This window comes from Gavia stellata, chromosome 1 (genome assembly GCF_030936135.1).
Source record: "Gavia stellata isolate bGavSte3 chromosome 1, bGavSte3.hap2, whole genome shotgun sequence".
NCBI classification, from domain to species: Eukaryota; Metazoa; Chordata; class Aves; order Gaviiformes; family Gaviidae; genus Gavia; species Gavia stellata.
This window is the reverse complement of record NC_082594.1, coordinates 96,499,685-96,518,815: the sequence shown is the minus strand read 5'-3', so window position 1 is coordinate 96,518,815 and position 19,131 is coordinate 96,499,685. Positions and strand designations below refer to the sequence as shown.

At 35.6% G+C, this 19,131-nt stretch overlaps 1 protein-coding gene across 10 annotated transcripts in view; it reads right to left on the bottom strand.

Moving 5' to 3' along the window:
* Positions 1-629: 629 nt before the first annotated feature.
* KDM6A (lysine demethylase 6A) overlaps positions 630-19,131 on the bottom strand; it is a 157,682-nt gene continuing 139,180 nt past the window's right edge. For 7 of the 10 annotated variants that reach the window (XM_059815342.1, XM_059815270.1, XM_059815286.1 and 4 more), the window contains 11 exons: positions 18,971-19,076; positions 18,022-18,227; positions 15,525-15,589; positions 15,352-15,426; positions 13,346-13,494; positions 12,215-12,329; positions 9,968-10,155; positions 8,579-8,720; positions 4,716-4,842; positions 3,590-3,760; positions 630-1,380 (listed from right to left, as the gene is read on the bottom strand). In XM_059815342.1, coding sequence (XP_059671325.1) covers positions 1,351-1,380; positions 3,590-3,760; positions 4,716-4,842; positions 8,579-8,720; positions 9,968-10,155; positions 12,215-12,329; positions 13,346-13,494; positions 15,352-15,426; positions 15,525-15,589; positions 18,022-18,227; positions 18,971-19,076 — 1,374 coding nt within the window. In that variant the 3' untranslated portion in view covers positions 630-1,350. Of the gene's footprint in view, positions 1,381-3,293; positions 3,761-4,715; positions 4,843-8,578; positions 8,721-9,967; positions 10,156-12,214; positions 12,330-13,345; positions 13,495-15,351; positions 15,427-15,524; positions 15,590-18,021; positions 18,228-18,970; positions 19,077-19,131 lie in introns of those variants that run through there. The other 3 variants (XM_059815301.1, XM_059815316.1, XM_059815334.1) reach the window with 1 other exon arrangement.

Here is a 19,131-nt window from a genome sequence, read left to right as displayed (position 1 = left end):
GAATTCTAGAAGAACATCCCCACCCAAACTCAGATTCACCTTTTTCATTCCTCCTCTAAAACTAGTGCCAAACTTCCTGTCAAAGCTGGTATTTTCTTGAAGAGCTTTAAAGTTTAGCCATTACTTATTTTCTACTACTACATTTTGGCAGCAACTATTTATTGGTCTGTTATTGCAAAAAGTGCAATTTAACAATAAACCAGTCGGAAGGTCATTTTATGTCTTGAGGATACATACCATATATTTCTTTAAAAATAATCATACTTTCGTAAGCAATACTTTACAGTAGACACCTCAAATCTACCATAGATGTAAAACTTAAAACGAGAAAAATTTAGTCTCTAAATCTTTATACACATATTTATATTTGAGTTTCTATATATATTATATATATACACAAGCACAAGAGTATATATAAAATATATATAATCAGATTCAAAAAAGAACAAAAACTGGGCACTGTACATAAAATCTTTTTAAAACTCAAACAATAGAAAACCTTTAAACATTAAACAATTTTAATAAAAGTTTCTGTACAATGCTAAGCAGTTTTATTTACATATAGAAAATGTAATAGGAGTAGTGTTTGAAATTACAGAACTCCTTAAAATTTCAATGGCAGGTAATCTGGAAAAAATAACAGCATTCCATTCACAAATATTTTCAAGCAATAAATATGTATTTATAAATAGTGTAAATTTACATCAAGATTAGAAACAAAAATCACAAATCTGAAGTTTATTCCTTAGTCTATGTGCAACCCATTTATCTTTGTGACTTGGCTGTTAATTGTTTTAAATTTTATTTAGGAACCAAAAGTGTAACCGTCATGGTTTCAAAACAAGACAGAAAAACATAAAAGCAGTAAAAAATTTATATCACCTAACTCTTCACATTAAAAAAAAAAAAAAAAAAAAAGTTGCCCAAAGAAAGACTTAAAATTTCTAACTACCTTACAAAGAAATGACCAGCTAAGCTAGTACTTTTTCCAAGGGAAATTCTGAAGGGGAAAAATGGATGAAACCAACTCATCAGCCCAGAAACAGAGAAATACAAAAGAGGTGGTCTTCAAGTCAGTAGTCTGTATAATGTTGCCAGTTTTGTCAGATATATACAAAACATGGAATTATTTTTTTGAAGTACAGCTGGATGAGCTTTATTTGTTTTGAGTTCTGGAGTAGGAGGCAGTGCTCTCTCCTGTCCAGTTGGTTGACACTCCGCACTTGGAAGGTTGCATAGACACAGCTTTCAGCCAGCAGCCTTACGGGATAGCTACAAAAATCAGTGGTGCAGAACTGGGTCACTTCCTGAATATCAGAAAAGTTTTCATTTAATGTCCATGAAAAAATGTCAAGATGAGGAGGATGGCAATGGAGGAGCCTGAAAAAGAAAACATTAAATTACCTTTTCTACAAGGGTGTAAAACTCAAGTTGTTTAACCAAGACCTGCACAAACTGTAACCACGAGAGTTTAAAGTCACACGCACTACTCTTTTTACACTTCAGGACTCTTTCAAGTGGATACTGGCATTTTTTTCCAACTTACTCAAATACAACGCATATTTTCCTACTACTCTGTATTAGGATTTTGCTTATACTGCAGACTGGAGTATGGTGTGGGGATGTCTGTGTTAATACGATGTGAGCTGCCAAAACAAGTTCCTTTGCGGCAGCAAAGAGCTCCATGTGGGCTCAGTATAGATGGATCTTCATATACTCTAAAACAGGGATTCTCAACCTGTTTACCAATGTGGGGGGGGGGAGGAGATTGTCCATTTGTGGTTCTACCTTAACAGTAACACATAACCCTGAAGTTAGGGTATCTGTGGAAAGGGTCTCAGATTCTCTGACATGAGGACAAAATTGGTTTTGGTGGGGTTTTTTTAGTGTGGGTTTTTTTACTACACTTTGTGGCGTTACCATCAAAATATTGAATCTTTGATTGCATTTCCTTCTCATCAGTCCTGTCATGATGTGGAATCCCTTCAAGAAGCAGGTCACAGTCTTTAAAGACACTTTAAATCATACCATAGTACCCACATATGAAATACTAACAGTAGCTGATCCCCACGTTTGCTCCCAATACTTTACTCCGAACACAGAGCCTCTCTGTTAGGCCTATTGCACCTTTGCCGTCTGAGATTATCTTCGTCCTGTGACTTGTAAGAAACCTCAACTCTTCTCCTAGATCTGAGAGGTGTCACTTCTAGGCTATGACTCTTCTCAATCGAGATTGTATCCCCTTTAAAAGAAATGAATGTGCACACCAATTTCACAAGAGAACAGTTATTAACCCCTATTAACCCCTCCGGGCTGCAGGTATAGGCTTTTGTGAGGAAGGGAGCTACTCACAGGTTGAGAACCCTTGTTCTAGGTACAGTATCATCACTGTTACCTATGTAATGTTATAAACACAGACAACAAAATACCCCTCCCTCCCTGCCCTGTTTTCCATACAGAAATGTTCTTGCCCATTTCCACTCAACTGGATGATGTATCTGAGAACAGGTGTTTATTTATATCCTTTTCTATAACAGATCATCACTTCAAAATTGCAGTATTTCACAAACTATAACGACAATGGGCTCCTAGAAGTATGAATTGAAGTTCAACCACCTCAGGCTCTGTAGGACCAATGAAGAGAATTAAATTCAGAGGACATGGTCTGGCACTCTCAACAGCCTCTACTGCTGAACCTTGAGGCCTTAGCTCAAAAGGTCACAACTTATGCTAGCATTACATGAAATAATTGTCTAAACGTGTATTTGCTGCAGCACCTGGAAATGAATCAAAAGGCACAGCCGTTTCTGGGCTGTTGTATTTAATTCAACATGAAATTCTCATAACACTTCGTCCAATGTTTGTCTCCTTTGACAGAAAGGCAAGGCTTATAAAATAAATCCAGCATCGCTTTCATTGTGATTACAAACAAGCCATCTTTGCCTGGAACAATGAAATCTGGGTGAAATGTTAGGACAGTTGTGCTGACACAGTTCAAAGCAGGAGGCTGCCATATATAGCACAAAGCTATAATGGCAAAGAGGCTTTTTGCTTTAAATTGAAATGCAAAGGAGGCCCCAAGCCAAAAGACAGAACTGTTTGAGAGCATCCACTTGCTAAGCAGAAGGACAGTGCTGATTTGGGAGGGGATGGGTGGGGAAGGGGAAGGAAGGGGTCTGAGTGCATAGGATGCTCTGCTGCTATACTGACTTCATACCACAACCAATGTATTAGAGATGCTCTTGAACCTGGTGCTAGTTTCTCCAAGCTTCACTGTCCTGATTCTTCCCATCTCCATCTGATCCAGTTATGGTCTTCAGGTGATCTCTATTGGATTTTTAAAGCCACAACTTTATGAATTGTAACATCATACTTTTCCTGAAAACTCAGTGGTTACGTTCTGCAGTAATTTACTGTACTATTTCACATAATTCTGACTCTTCAGCGTTTTGTTCTGTAAATATCACACACAACCCATACCTCCATTTGAATCAGAAAGTCCACGGTACTCATACAATGGAGTACCAAGACAGTCTACAGCTGCTTTACAAATCACGTATTTATGCACCCACGTATTAATTTGACTTACTAATGTAAATTGATCATAGACTTGCATCAAGTCCTCCATTTTGTACTGTTCTAGCACCACAAAATTTTCCAGGTTCGTGCTTATCTTTCGTGCACAGTCTTGGCAATGTACAACATAGGTCTTTCGAGAATTGCTCTCACTAGTGACAAAAAGCAGATCAAAGACTTCCACCTATTAGATAGGAAACAAAAAGTCAACTGTTACAATTTCATTTTTTAAAAGTTAAACCATGAAAACTGTATTTTCTTTAAGATTTACACCCTTATCCTGTGCATGCTAAGACAAAAAATAGATTTGTTCAGGGAAAAGCTATCCTCCTAAGGCTCAGGCAGAGAAGTGAAATATTGTAAAACCACTAATGTTATACTTAGGATGTCTGCATGAACAGTGCTATGGGAAAGCTTTTGGTCAGTATTTACAAAGCAGGATTCATACTCTGAATAGGGGTTACTTAGTAAGGTGGGGATTTATAACAATTATACCTGATTTTTCTTTTTTAAATTTGTCTGCAGAAGTAGTTCATGATTTATTTCCTTACTACTCAGTCACATGCCCATCCTGCCCAAAAGGCGCAGTCAGAAGATAACTAGAAACTGATTTTAAGGAGGTAGGAAAATTTTATTTTAAGCTTCACGAAATATCCAATAATAATAATAATAATATCCAATACTTTAAAGGAACCATTAACAGAAAGTAGAATAAAAAATGTCAGCAAAAAGGTATGTCCTGTGAAGAAAATGTACTTAAATTCTCTCTCTTTTGGGGCTGTTGTTGACTTCTGAAATGAAGACAGAGACACCTTTAAAATGAAGCTCAGCAGATCAAATTATATGCAGGAAGGGATAACAACTTTTTGTAATAACTGAGAATTGAAAATCGACCTAGTGAATAACAAGGCTGTGGAAGTACTGTGGAAGAGACTGCAGCAAAATACAGCCTATGTCTAGAAAAACAGCTTGACAAGCTATTTGAAGACAGTACTACATCACATATATGTGCTTATAGCATACAGTAGATGCTGCAACTTAAAAGCAAAATTAAAATAACAGCAACAACAAGATGGGACAGGACAAAATTTAAACAAATATTATAGTAGTTCACAAGCCCAACATGTATTTTTACTGACCTCACAAATGCTACAGTAATGAGCTGGCTCGTCCTTTGCTCGCCCATGCCAGACAATCTCTTTTCCTGCAGCAATTAGAGCTTCCCTCAGTGTCTGACACTGTTTGAGAGTTCTTAACAGGCAGTACCTGCAACCAAAATCAGGTGTATATTCAGTTCAATATTCAACTTTACAGCAAGATTCAAGTAGGCTTAAATTTCTTCCAAGACCCTGTACCTGGAGTTTCATCTTCCCCTGGGATTTCAGAAACAGCTGCCTAGTAAGAACCACTGGACCCCTGACTTACGCAGAAGTTAGACCACATGCTTATGGACCTCTGTGTAGGTTTGTTCCATTTCAATACTGCCCCTTGCCCTGCAAACAGGCTGTATGTTCATTCTTGACTGGAATGCACGAATGCTCTTTTAAGCACAATAAAAATGTGTTTTCAAAAGCAATTCATGTATTTTATTTTGAACTATGAATTTATCAGCAAAAAGTTAGTTTGAACTGCCAAGTTCAAAATAACTGTTTACATTTCATGTAAATGACTACAGCCTATCCAAAGAACTGTTTTAACTAACATCCTAAAAACCCTTGTTACTTCCTGAACACTACTAAACTTTCAGTTATCCAAAGTCTGGAAACCAAGTTCTGACACGAATCACTCTGCACACAGTGGAAATAAAATCTGTCAACAAGTATCTTCTTCTGTGTAGAAGTAAAAAGAATAGACAGGTTGGTATTAGAAAAGGAAGTCCCTACATAGGAAAAAAAAAATGAACATTGAAAAAGAATAATTAACACTTATTTTATGAATGAAGAAAAGAACTGGTCAAATGTCAAATTAAAATCAACAGTTCCCTGCATAGTTCTGTACAGGATTAAAAAATAATAATTTTATCTTCACAATTTTATACAGTTCTCTTCTGTACTAGAAAATCTAACTTGTTTTATAGCATTGTATGAGCTACATACATTCTCTAAAAAAAAAGCTGGCAAAACAGGTCACCAGATTTCTAAATTACAACGTTACTTACAATAATTTTTAGCTCTCAGCTATCCTATTTATTTAAGCTGCAGCCTTTGCAGCCTTTAATTTTCTCCTCCACAGGGTGGTTACATTACATGCTCATTAGATGCAGAAGGAAGATTGAAAAAAATGTAAGGGGAAGAATAAACATTGGACAGAAAACAAAGTGCTCAAGAGTTCTATCAAAATGTTTTCAACTTGATCCTTCTCCCATTTTAAAGCCTTACACGTGTAATATACATGTTCTGTATTTTTTTAAAAAAAGTTTCTTTCATGTGTTTCCAAGTAGTTAATAGAATCTTAGGCTTACTTTGAGATGCTCTCCTCTTGATGTTTTACACTCAGCCTGTTCATCTTCACTAAAAACATGTCTATGGCTTCATTAATACCCTCACTGTAACAATAATGCAAAACTAAAAGCGTGTTTCTATGTTAAACATCATATTTTCATACACTGAATTTCAAAAAAAATCAAACAGCTCATTTAGCTGTAACTCCTTCAACACTTTCGAAGTTTGATGTTAATGGGACTTATGATGCTAAGGCCAACCATATGTTACAGATCATGGTTAATTCACTTGAGTGCTGAGCTAACGTAGATGTGCTTCTGACAAGTTCAGTAACTTCGGTGTAGCATTCTTTTATGCAATACAGCCTGATTTCAAATAAACTTAAAAACTACTATTCTTCTCTTCTGCTGTTAACTGGAAAAATCTTTGGGTATGCCAAAGAGCAACTGGAAGCACATCTGCACACTTGCCACCATTGTTCTCCACTCTTGACTTTCAAAGAGTTTTCAAAGCGCTATTTTCAAAGACTTTTCTAGTGTTACAGTTGTGAAGAAAGAATTGCCCAAAATGTAACCCACATATAACACCGCTGCAATGTTTGCCAAATTTACAACCAAAGCCGAAAACAATAGCTAGAAGGTGAATTCCCCCTCCTTGGATAAAATTCAGATCCTAGTAATGGCACTTGAAAATGTAAATGTTAACATGCTCTTGAAGAATGGGAGAAAGCATTTAACTATCACTGTGAAAATGCACCACAATTTCCTGAAGTATGGGAAGCCTAAACAAAGCGAAAAAGGTGTCTAGCAGAGTCACAATTTATAAGTTAAATGGTGTCAGCTTTTAGTATTGTAGGCCTGCTTTTATTCTTGTACAGTGAGAATTCATTTACAAGAAAATCTGGACCATATCCCTCTTTCAAATTCTTTACAGGTATGTCATAAAGAGTATGAGTAAATCATGTCCAGTCATATTAAAATATTTAGGAGATGATTTCAAAATGGACATCCTCCAGATTTATTTTAGAAGGGCAGTGAGAAACCTGTTTGAATATTAGATATCCAGTAAAACTTTTCCAAGTCTGGAGACCATCCCAATAGCAATGCAAAACTGACCTCTTTGTATCTTTCAGTAATATATCTTCCCTACTGATACTGAAATGTATTTTATCTGGCTTCATGATTTCGTGCAAAATCATTTCTCCCATGTCATGTTCTTTTACATTTCTAAAGCTATTTTTGTAACAGAACTTAGTATTTCAGTTACTTTGGAATTAATTTTTTAAGCCTTTATTACTCTTTTCCCACTACCTCTGAAATTCTTCTCTTCCTCAGATGCATTTGTAAAAGTCCTTCTAGCTTCCATCCAAGAGGTTTGCAGTTAATTTTTCTTTTCTTGAGGGTTGTGCTCCCTCAGTCAAGTTTTAAATCATTTTGTCTGCCTGTGCTCCTGCTCATGATTCTACTGTTAGTATCAAATCTTTAAAAAACATTTCATGAAAAAGTTTCCGTTTTCGCTCTTTGTCTTTTATCTAGCAAGACAGCACTGAATTGCACTTTAACTAAAAATACAAGGAGGCTTCAGATTTCTTCCAAAAGCAAGTTTCCTTCTATTGTTTTTCTCCCTACTGCTATTCTATTTCTTTTCATCATTAATCTGGTTCCAAATATTGTTATGTATGCTTAAATTTTAGTTTTTTGCCTATGTAGTGGTTACTCTCAGATATCCCAGTAAGGCATATTTGTATTTATCTTTCAAATTGGAATTACAAACTACTTTTATTGTTTTCCAAGAGCTATTCTTTCGTACTATTCTGATATCTAAGAAGCCCCAGAGACAAAATTCAAACTACCTAAACACTTCAGGTATCTTCGACGTGCAATTTTAGATACAGACCTGCATTTTGGCAAAAAGATGACAGCTGTGTCAGTCATACATTTTTTTTTTCCTGATGACAAATAAAAAGTCAGCTATGCAAGATGAAATTAAACCAGCTGTATTAGAAATCACTACTGCTCAAGTGTTTTTATACACATGCATACACACACACATATATAAAAAACACACAAACTTCTATATTTTGTACATAATAACACCCAGGAGCAGTGGACAATAGCTACTTGCCAGCTGGTGCTATTTTCCTGCAGACAAGCAGTCCATAGGAAAATTATGCAAATGCTTTCGTATCTTAAGGAGATTCATGAAGGTTTCTGCATTTCCAGTATGTTTACAAAGCCAAGGTCAGATACTAGACTCTTTATTCTGGTGACGCCCATTTTCTAGTAACAGCTATGCCATAACTATAGAAGCGACCACAAAGAGTTACCTGAGGTTACTGCTACTAGGTGTTACAAAACCAGCTATGCCACAACAACATCAAATACAACATAATAAAATTAATGATATCTGTAAATGGATTCTTTGAAAAACAGAATATAAAATTATTTTGGCTTGATTCTCAGGAATGGAAAAGTCTTATAAAGGATTACTTACAAATCAACTATTGTCTTATGCTTGAAGAGGAAGTGGGTACAGTGTATGTTCAAATAAGTAAAACTTACTTTATCATTTCAAAAAGCTTTGGATCTGAGACCTTGATATTTCGAGCCATATTCCATGAAAGATGAACCATGGGTACTATGGACTTTACGCTCTGCAGTTTATTCCACTCGTACCGTTCCACTGCCAATTTATATTGACAGGCTATAGAAAAACAAAATTACAAAAGCGATTAGTCAAGTTAAGAAAGAAGTATCAACTGAAGCCAAAATAATTTGATTATAATCAAAATTTACACCTTTTAGGGCTAGATTAAACTTCATTTGCAATGACCCATTCATTCCAACTACACTTGAATTTTATAAAGTTTCTCTTAAGAAGTGTGTATGATGCTAAAAGAACACACAATACCACAGCAGCAACAAACTTGTGAAAACAAGTTACTGACAAGCGTTCGGTTTCTATGGTGAAGAGAAAGCAGTATTTGAAAATTTATTAAGGAATCCTTTTTGAAATTAAAAAAAAATTAAAAAAAATCTAAATCTGAGATGTCGGCATCTCACTGTATTCACTCTTTATCATAATTTTACAATGCTGCGGTATATAATTTGTCTTGAAAAGGAAGACTGCGCGTTGAGAAATTTGTTGCAATGAGTCAGACTTTTTCATTAAGCAGCCTACTCACCCTGCCCTTTTTTAAAAAATGTTTTACAAAATTTACTGTGACTGAAGATGTGAGCTCTGTATCAGTCAATCATACAATCCTGGAGATATACTATTTATTGCATCATAATGAAATAAAGACACACCTTAAACTATTTAAAAAAACGGGAGTTTTTTGGCAGTACATTCTGTTCAAATGCTCGACAGAATCTCATTTTAGCTGTGCAATTTCCTTCCATTCTCACTTCCAAAAGCCTTCCAAGACCATGGTTCAAAACTAAAAACTAGAACAGTAGTTCTGAAAAACCTAATATTCCTTTATGAACAAAAGTTTACAACTGTTCGCATTTCCTGATGCTTTCACTGAAGAGCAATTAGGTGTCAGTTCTCCCGAAAAAGTTAAATTGGACAAGTCCTCAACTCATACGCAAGCTATAGCGCAGTCTGCTGGATAGAAAAAATTTTGGGAGAAAAAGTTAAGAAACAGCCTACAAGACAGAGTGTATGAACTCATCTGAACATTTTATTCTGCTAGTGTTTGCTACACGATTGTAATTTTCAAAAGTCCATTAAATGGATGAGTGCAAAGACTGCATTCTTGCCGCTTTCACTTCCTCTTACCAATGGAATTATTTAAAGCTTCAACACATAATGTTTTAAAATACAGTACAATCATTTTTTTAAACTAGTAAAGCATGGTAAATTAGTAAGAAATGGCAGGTTCTGTGTCACGTGTAGTATGATATTACCTGATTACATAGTTCAGCACAGGCACTATTCAACCATACCTGTAAGAGGTCCAACATTCCATGCAATGTTGTTGCACCAACCGATGGCCTGAACCCAATGAACAGTGCCAGCATTTATCCACACCAAATCCCCTGGTCTTTGAATAAACCTATAAACTGGGACATTAGCTTCATACAAATCTTCCAAGTTTGGCCACCAAGATCCCATTAGGAAATTCATATTATTCCTGAAACAACAGGAAAAATAAAGTCTTCAGCATTTATCAGCAGACATATTAGTGGTTGCTACTTAAATGAAATTACCTGCAAAAACTGATCACCACGATAAATGCTTTCTGCTTCTAATCAATGACCCAGGAGGACTAGTCAAAAGCAAGGTTTCATCTATAAAATTCCTGATCCTAATTCCATATTTCACATCCTGAAATACATTAAAACACTTAACCATCTGGCTGCCCATGTGAAGTCAGTTTATGGCTTCCACTTATGGGCTATTTTCCTTTAATTTTTGTTAATGCTGAGGCAGAGAAATCCTTGGTCAGGTCTACTGTGACACTGGTGCCAAATGCTGCTTTTTTAACCAGTGACTGATTTTATATACAGACCGTACCAGCTCTTAAGAATGCCTTCTGTTTTGAACAATGCCAACCATGTACTTGTACTGTCAGTGTATGCATGTGAAGTTTGTTCACACAACAAGCAACCTGTTGGCACCACCTCAACTGTGATCCACAGGTCTATTCTATATTCAGCCAAGAAATGTTGACCCTCCTGAGAAGCATGGAAAAACCACCTCCGTATGGATTTCCTAAGCACAAACTCTTCCACTATGGTTATGCAAAATACATACTTTTCTGCCATCCTTATCCCAATTTTATACTGTACCATGAGAGATCATTCATGATTCAGTTTTCAAAGACAATTCAGTGCCTCTATCAGGCACTCCAGACATCCTATGAGGTTACCAAGATCTTAGTTTCTCTGTCACCCTCAGGAGGACAGTGGTATGCAGGTAAAAGGCATGTTGTCATCAGAGACACTGTAACTGCATCAGTGGAATTACAATTTTGAGATGGCTAATCTTTGTAAAGGTGGATGAAATAATAGAAGTTGCCAGCAGATAGGCAGAAAATACAGAGTACAGAGATGAATTTGGACAGCTCTGGAAAAGTTACGAAGAAAAGTCAAGAGCTTGGTCCAGTTTTAACTGGGCAAGATAAGAAAAAACAATTCTCCCGTAAGATCAGCTTCATTCACTGCTTGAATTCTAGCATGATTAGGGGACACAATTCACAATTACTCCTCCTCTTTTTTTTTTTTGGTGGGGGGAGGCGGGCGCACATGCACGTGTGTGTTTTGTTTTTAAAGTATCCACTCAACACAAGGCACAACATAGAAACCCAGCCTTAGAGCTGGCCGAGTACTTCCTCAATGGTCAGCACACCTCCATTTTTCCATCAAGCTACAAACATACAAGTGTATGCAAAGCATGCCATGACACCTCCCAGGGTCTGAGTAAACTAAGCTCTCCCTCTAGATGCAGCAAGAAACCATGCCAAAACACCAATGACTCTGTACTTGCTTGTGTACAACATGTACATTAATCATAATAAAGATTAACAGTATACATCACCAGGAAAATACTTTACTTCATCACTCCTAAAAAAAAACCAAAACAAGCCCCCAATTCCTTCAACCCCAACTTTGTTCTGTCACCCCACTGCAACAGCCCTAAAAAGCCATTACAAAAGCATCACCATTTAGTAATAGTAGAGGTCAGCTTTAATATGCATGATAGAGTGCCTACATAAACTGCAAGGACTATGATGGATTTTCTGATGTGGAAATGTTACTACTACGAAAACTGGATTGATGCCACACAATACACATTGGTAGCAGACAGCCTTTGCTTATACTAAATTTCTGATTCCCCTTAATGTAGTATAAATTTGAATCTTGAACCTAGATGAGCATTTGCTACTATCCATCTCTCACTTCTTGTATTTCATTCATTCCTGTGTTCAAGAAAACAAATAATGGACCTAATGTTAATTTTTGAGAGCAAAGCTGCTACAGGCAATCCAAGTTTCTGTACTTTGTACAAATGTCGTATTTTTTATAAATTCTAGATTTTGCACTTTGACTTATTTAAAAGACTTTTCTGACTACACGGAAAACCTGTAAAATAATGTCCTCTTACAACACCCTCACTAATCTTCCCCCTTAGGTCTGAGAAAGGAACAGAGAACTTAATAAAAATAGATAAAAACAGCAAGCCCAGCTTACTTTTCACAGAAGTCATTCATGACACCCCAATAGTTTTCAGGAACAACAAACCATTCACAGTCACCTGGACCAATATTTATATTTACTGAACAGAAGTTGTTATTTTCTTGATGACCTGAAATTTAGAGAAAAATAAACACACTTTATGTAAGGCTGATCTATCAAAAGAATGCTATAAAAATGCAAAGTTACAATTAGTAAAAACCCCTACATCTTAGTTTAAGTATTTGTACATATTTTTATATGACACTTACACACGCTATTTAGGTGGTTCACAGTGTTAAGAAATGCAGTTAAGCTACCAGTGACAACAGAATTCTGCTTTTGTTATTTTGTGGAAAATGAAAAGCTGGAACTACCAATCTTGCGAATCTGACCAATACTTTGGCAAGTTCCCTTTTTGTAGAAATAAATGCTTCAAGATGCTAAAGTTTAGATTTTGTGGTTTACGATAGCTCTTGACAGTCCCAGTCAGGAGCAAAACTTCATGACTTTAGGCACTGAATAGACAAGTAGTAAGAAAATCTGTCCCAAAGAGTTTTCAAAATCAATGTAGAAATACCAGTATTTTATCTTCTTTTGATGGCTGGAAAACTGAGCCATAACCCCTAATGGAATTATCTAAAGTTGTACTTCAAAAAAACCAGACCCTGAAATTTAGTCCAGATCCCTCAAGTCTCAGTCTAGTGGCCTAACACAGCACTATTCATTATGGAGGGTTGAGTCCTATCCTCAGACAATGAAGAACCCAAAAAGTAAAAGTATACTGATGTCTGTGATTATACAAGACCTACTTTGGAAGCCTATAAAAACTTTCAAGGCATGTAAAATACAAATAATGTCCAAGTGTATAAACCCATCCTCTTTTTCCCCTTAAAGAATCCAGTATTGCATGCAAGAGGTTAGTATGGTAATCATCTAGCACTGCAGAAATACAGAAATTTCCACTATAAGGTAATTTAGTACTTTGTACACGCAGAGTTCAGTTAAACAAGAAATTAAAAAAATACTGAATATGTACATTTTTATCATGTTTAGACATGCTGTAAGATATGGAAAATCTGCACTGCAGTTAAATCAATACCACAGCAGTAGAACCTGATTTTTTTCATGCGAAGAGATCATACTCACCTGGTGTTCTGCTTCCTGGAACCTTCATGTACAACTGCACTGTGTTCATGCCCAGGATGGTATGACCAACATGGCTTAGAAGATTTCCTGCTGATACCACACGTACAAAAGCAGGAAGTTTTGTCAGTTCATGGAGTTGCAACTTCCACCTGCAGCAAAATAGTAAATTGACAAACTGTGAATCCCTAAAACTCTTAGAAGAGTTTGAGAAACATAAACATCTTCAAAAAAACTGTTAGCATAGGAGATAAAAGAGCAGACAACCTACTTATATATAACTTCGCATCTCCTAAGAGGGAAGTTGAGACAATGCAATACCCTTGACAGTTACAGAAATTTAAATGACGATTTCATTTAAGGGTAAGCTAAAAGCCAGGGTGACTGCACTCTCTCTTGCAGTTAGCCAGTCTGCTGCTACACTGCCAGAAAATTCTACTTGCAATTTACACCTCGGTGTACTTCTTTCCAAGTGAAAATAGAGCTGTGCTCTCCTCACACTCTAAGCCAGTCAGAAACTGCTAACCATGTTTTCAAAAGCCAAATGCTATAATGCTACAACGTATGTCAAGAAGACTACCAAACATATCCTAGCCTGTGTACACAACTGCTGTGTCCGAGAATGAAGTTAACTACATGCTTGTGCTATGGAACTGAGTACTTGTATCAAGAAAAACAGAGATCTTCAAACACAAAAATCCCAAAACTTAAGTGTGGAGCTCTGTAATGTCACCTAGGTATCTGTGTTACTCTTAATTTTAGAATATTTCCAAATAAAATCACAAATCTGACAGGCTAGTTGAGGGGAAAGACAGTTTTGTAGCAAAAGCTGAGACTGCAGATCAGAAGATCAGGTATCTACCTGGGATCCTACAAGAACTATTTAAAGTATCAAAATCCAATTCCCTATGAGCCTCAGGTTAGTTATGCTTAGGTTAATTTAAAGGTTCTCTCCCAATGGTTTGTTCTGAGAGCTACTTTATTAGCAACAATTTTGTATCTACAGATGGAATTTTCTTTAGAAAAAATTAGCATCAATATTTAAAATTTTGTAACAATCTTTAATCACATACGTATGTACACACATTGATCTTTCAGTGACTATACCACAAAAGACCTCAGCATCTTAAGTGGGACTTATTCCCTGCTTTCAAACACCATAACCTTTTCTTCTGCTCTAATGATTGAAGTAGATCAGAATTTTCGTACTCCAGCTGGCAAGAATGACAGCCTAGACATGGTGGTTCTTTTATGGAAATATATACTAACTAGAGATTGAACCAAATAAAAAATTATTACTGGACAAAAAAAAAAAGCTTTCTGAGTATTTCTAATACTTTCTAACCTTTTTCTGAGCTACCTTCATCTACTCACAGAAAGATACATAGTCTAAAGAATAAACAATTTATTCCTTTTTTTTTTTTTTCCTGAGGTTCTGGCAGAGGTATCATGGCTTATCTACAGGTAAGCATTGGTCTGGTCTTTATTACATATTTTGAACCCTGCTCCTGGATAGAGAAGCAAGAGCTATGAAAAAGTGGAAACAGAAAGGATGAGAGTAGGAACAAAAGGAAACAAAAAACAAGTAACAAAAATCCAGACAAACAAAAAAGAAAAAGCCTTTAATCTTACAATTTCTGTGCAAAGACTGAGAACTTGGTACTGTCAGAAGTAATTAAAGTTGTAAGCAAACAATTTAAAGCCTCAGAATAAAACAAAGGGAATGTACTAGAAGGAGGACTAGAAAGAACAGCTTCTGATGGATGTTTAAGTTCATTTCTAGAAAAATAAAGATGCTGGAAAGAAAAGCTTGAAAAGAGATTTTAGGGTGAGAAGGACTCTTAACAACAGTTACAAGACCAAAGGTAACAATTTAATTGTGGAAATGGGGTGTGCAACTGGAACTGGTTTTATCAACAGACTGACTGATGTCCGAGAATGCATTGGTCTTCCAGGAGTATCATACTGTAGAATACCACTGTGAGCAGGAGAAACTGTAATCAACTTACTTTTTGTCATCTGACAGGTCAATGTTGGTCCCAAACTTGATTGTTTTAAAAGGTCCTCTTCTCCTCCTACCAGAGCTGCAAATATAAAATTTTTATTAATGTGAAAACAGGAATGATGTAAAAAACAACACATAAAACCAACTACAGAATTATTACAGTTATACCACACTTACTTATCAGAAGATGTAGATTCATTATCTGAGTGGTCCTTGTGGTGACTTTTCTTCTCATTTTCCTCCTATAAAATGCCATTGTGGAAGTATTTATATATACATATATAAACAAACATAAAGATAAGAATATATCATTTTATACCTATATATTTTATACAATATGTTCACAGACATAAGTATATTTGTTTCAAGATGCTGGTACAATCTTTAAAATATCTGTATCTAAGATTTTATGTGAATATTACTGTTAAGAAAATACAAAAAAGTTATTAGTCAAAAGCCATTGCAAAAAATTCTTCATGACTACAAATTCAGTGAAGCTCAGACCAGGACAACAGAAGATGTCTACACTGTACACATTTCTGCTAGCCTACATTACAGCTGCAAATGAGTATATGTTAGTTTGCTTCATTATGCAGGTGAACTGGAATCCAGTCTTAAGGAATACTGTTAACTTTTTTAGACTATAACATTTACCTTCCTTCAAAGTCAAGCAGGTCTCCTGATAAGAAACTAGGATGACTAATATTTATAAAATTAATTTTATAAAATCCATTATATAAAACCTTTTGAATTTTTCATAGCCATATGCTATTTTAGCACTGCAGTAGCTAGGGCCATGACTAGTGGAAAAAATCTAACCAATACTAAATGATATAATTTGATCTTTTTAGCAGAACGGGCTCAAAACCCTGTTCTAAAGACTTCTTTTTTGGACATAGAAGGAAAGAGAAGAAGACAAAAAGGAGGAAAGAACTGCCTGGAGGCTATCCAAAGATCTCTGGCTTTGAATGGGATTGTTGTTAAATCTCAAAGTGCCCTATGTACCTGAGAAAGTCTTATTCATCCTTTGAATTAAGGACAAAGAGAAACAAAAAGGAACCTAGTGATGATGAATTTATCAAATACTGCAAGGCATGTTAGAAAAGCAATGTAATAGTTGTTAGAGGAATAAAAAAAAAAAAAAGACATCACTTAGGGCAAGCCAAGAGGGTTTTGTGTTTGTAGAAAGAAGAAACAAGGCTTTCATTTGAACACTGTGAAAAGTCACCTAAGGACAGACAGGTCAAAGCAGTGTTAGGTAAAGGACACACGTACACAAACAATGTCTTTCTGATTTCCAAGGGGAAAATGAAAGTCATCATTCTGAAAATTATTTTATATATTACATTTTTGCCACCAATTTATAACAGAGAAAAAAAAATAATGAGAAAATCCTGCAGTTCGCTTCTTGTTGCAAAACCAAAGCTGACACTTTCCTGCTGACAAGCTGGTATGTCATCGATTATGTACATTATTGAACATCTACTTCACTGGAACACTACATATATATTAGGTTCTCCAGCCCCTCTGGAATGATGTACAAGAATACAATGCTAGCGCAACTGTTCAAGGGGCACCAGAAAACTTCAGTTGATATCCTACTTATTACCACTGCAGAGGAAGAAAAATCCCATTTATGTCCCAAACTCTTGATGTCGTCAGTGCTCCCCGCTTCCCAATGGTACTCCTGTTTCTTTTCCTCATCCTTTATCAGTCTCGCTCAAAACCTGGTGACTACCTTCCCTTCTCTTTTCGTCAACTACGGATTCATTTCTTCATTTCGAATCCTTTCCTCTAATGCACAAATTTAGAATTTCTCTTTCCTTTCTTACTGAAACTATTGCTCTTTCTGTGTAATGACAGTGAAAACTGTAATAGTCAATTCTCCACTTTGGTGTTTTTCCTATTTTCTAATTAACAACTGGTCAGGAATATCTTTTTGTCTTGGTTCCACTTTAGCCTCATCTTTTCATAATTGCAGGTAACATAAGCCACCAAGGAGTGCCCATAGCTAATTCCAAGGGTGTGCGCACTACTTCAGCAAAGATATTAAAAAGTAATACCAATAAAATAACATTTCAAACATTTCACTCTGTCACATATGTCTAACAACTTCTAAACTAAATAGAAACTGTTATGTTTGGAACCCAACAATAACAAATATGGAAAGCATCAGTCACTTCTCTGGGGAAAAAAAAAGTTATTTTAATATTTTAAACTGTTGTGCTGAAAGACAAGTATGAGTGTAAACTTCTAATAAGTCACATCCAAATTAATTCAGGATACAACGAAGACCAAAGAAATTTGATTTCAAAGAGTATGTGAAATTAAAAGCAATACAAGTTAGAAAAAAGCATCTTACGTTCTATATATTTTAATAGGAATTTTGACATTATTAAGTGAAGCTTAAGCTAACAAGCTTTTGAAGTATGTAATAGCCAGTTTTACATTAAGAAAATTCAGTTTCACATTACGCATTTGGGAGGAACACCCTACATACTATCTGACCCTCTATTAAAAACAGATTTTGTAAATTTACCTGTGCTCTTCATGCTAATGGAAATGTCTCCTTTTCCTTAACAGCTTCTGTTTGTTTTCAATAACCATTACTAATTGGTTCTAGAGTTAGCGTACAGTTTGTAAATTGTATCTTAAATAATAACAACAGACTTACCCGTAAAGACTCCTGGAATGAGGAGGCCTGGTATTGTGCATATTTAGCAATTGTTGTATGAGATCTACTGCTTTCACAACGCCAGATTTTCTTTGTTCCAGTGGGGTCCCAGTTTTCATCTGCTGGCTGCAGTAGTTGTGTCCTCACTTCTACTATGTGTTCATTATTTGCTTCTACCAATGTCTTAGTAGAGAAGAGTCCTAGATCTAATAAATAGGAATAAAATTCATAAATGACAGTTAAAATACAATAAGAAGTTTCAAGAAAAGATGACATGAATACTTAAAGTTATCTAAAGGTTTATACTAAACTGTTCTTTTTCCCCCCTTAGCTTTCATAACACAGCCCACCTGTAGGTTAAAAATTAACACTCATGTTTAACACTCAACAAGCTTTTCTGCACACAACAGCAGAAGCTTAGAAAAAACTTGGCAGCTACAGTATGGACTATATTCCAAGAAACATTTTACATGACTTGTGTAAACAGATCTGCAAACAATGTTTAAACCTATTACCCAGTGAAGTATTTTTCAGACTATAGTTTTATGAATGCACTTCCATCATATAACACATTTCCTACCACCAATGATAATTCAGAGTTCAAAATACTGTACATGGTCAGATTATAGATCATTAAATCTAAGCACAAAGACATGTAGCCATAGATTTCATAGGAAAAAAGTTGATCTGTAAACTTACATATCCACAGCTTAGCTCCTCTCTGTGCTCAACAAAATCTGCTGGATTTTTGGGGGTTTTTTTTGGAGATGATCAAGATTAGAAACAGTAGCAAACTGAGAAATGACACATTACCTTAATTACTTGGAATACACAAGTAATACAGTATTACAGGAATAAAATACCCACTTCTAAGAACTGAGAGACTTCTTTTTAAAAAAACATACATTTTTTTCCAAAGTAAAAAAGACATAGAAAATAAAGTTGTTACCTAATTTAAGCGCTCCAGCAAGGCCACGTATTACAGTAACAGGGTTGTTTGGATTTGTACAAAATTGATGTAAAGGTGGAAAGAAAGCATCTCGTTTATTTTCCAACTGTAAAATTATAATGGAGTATTAGATGTCAGAAGACTCCTTGTTTGTAAAGTAA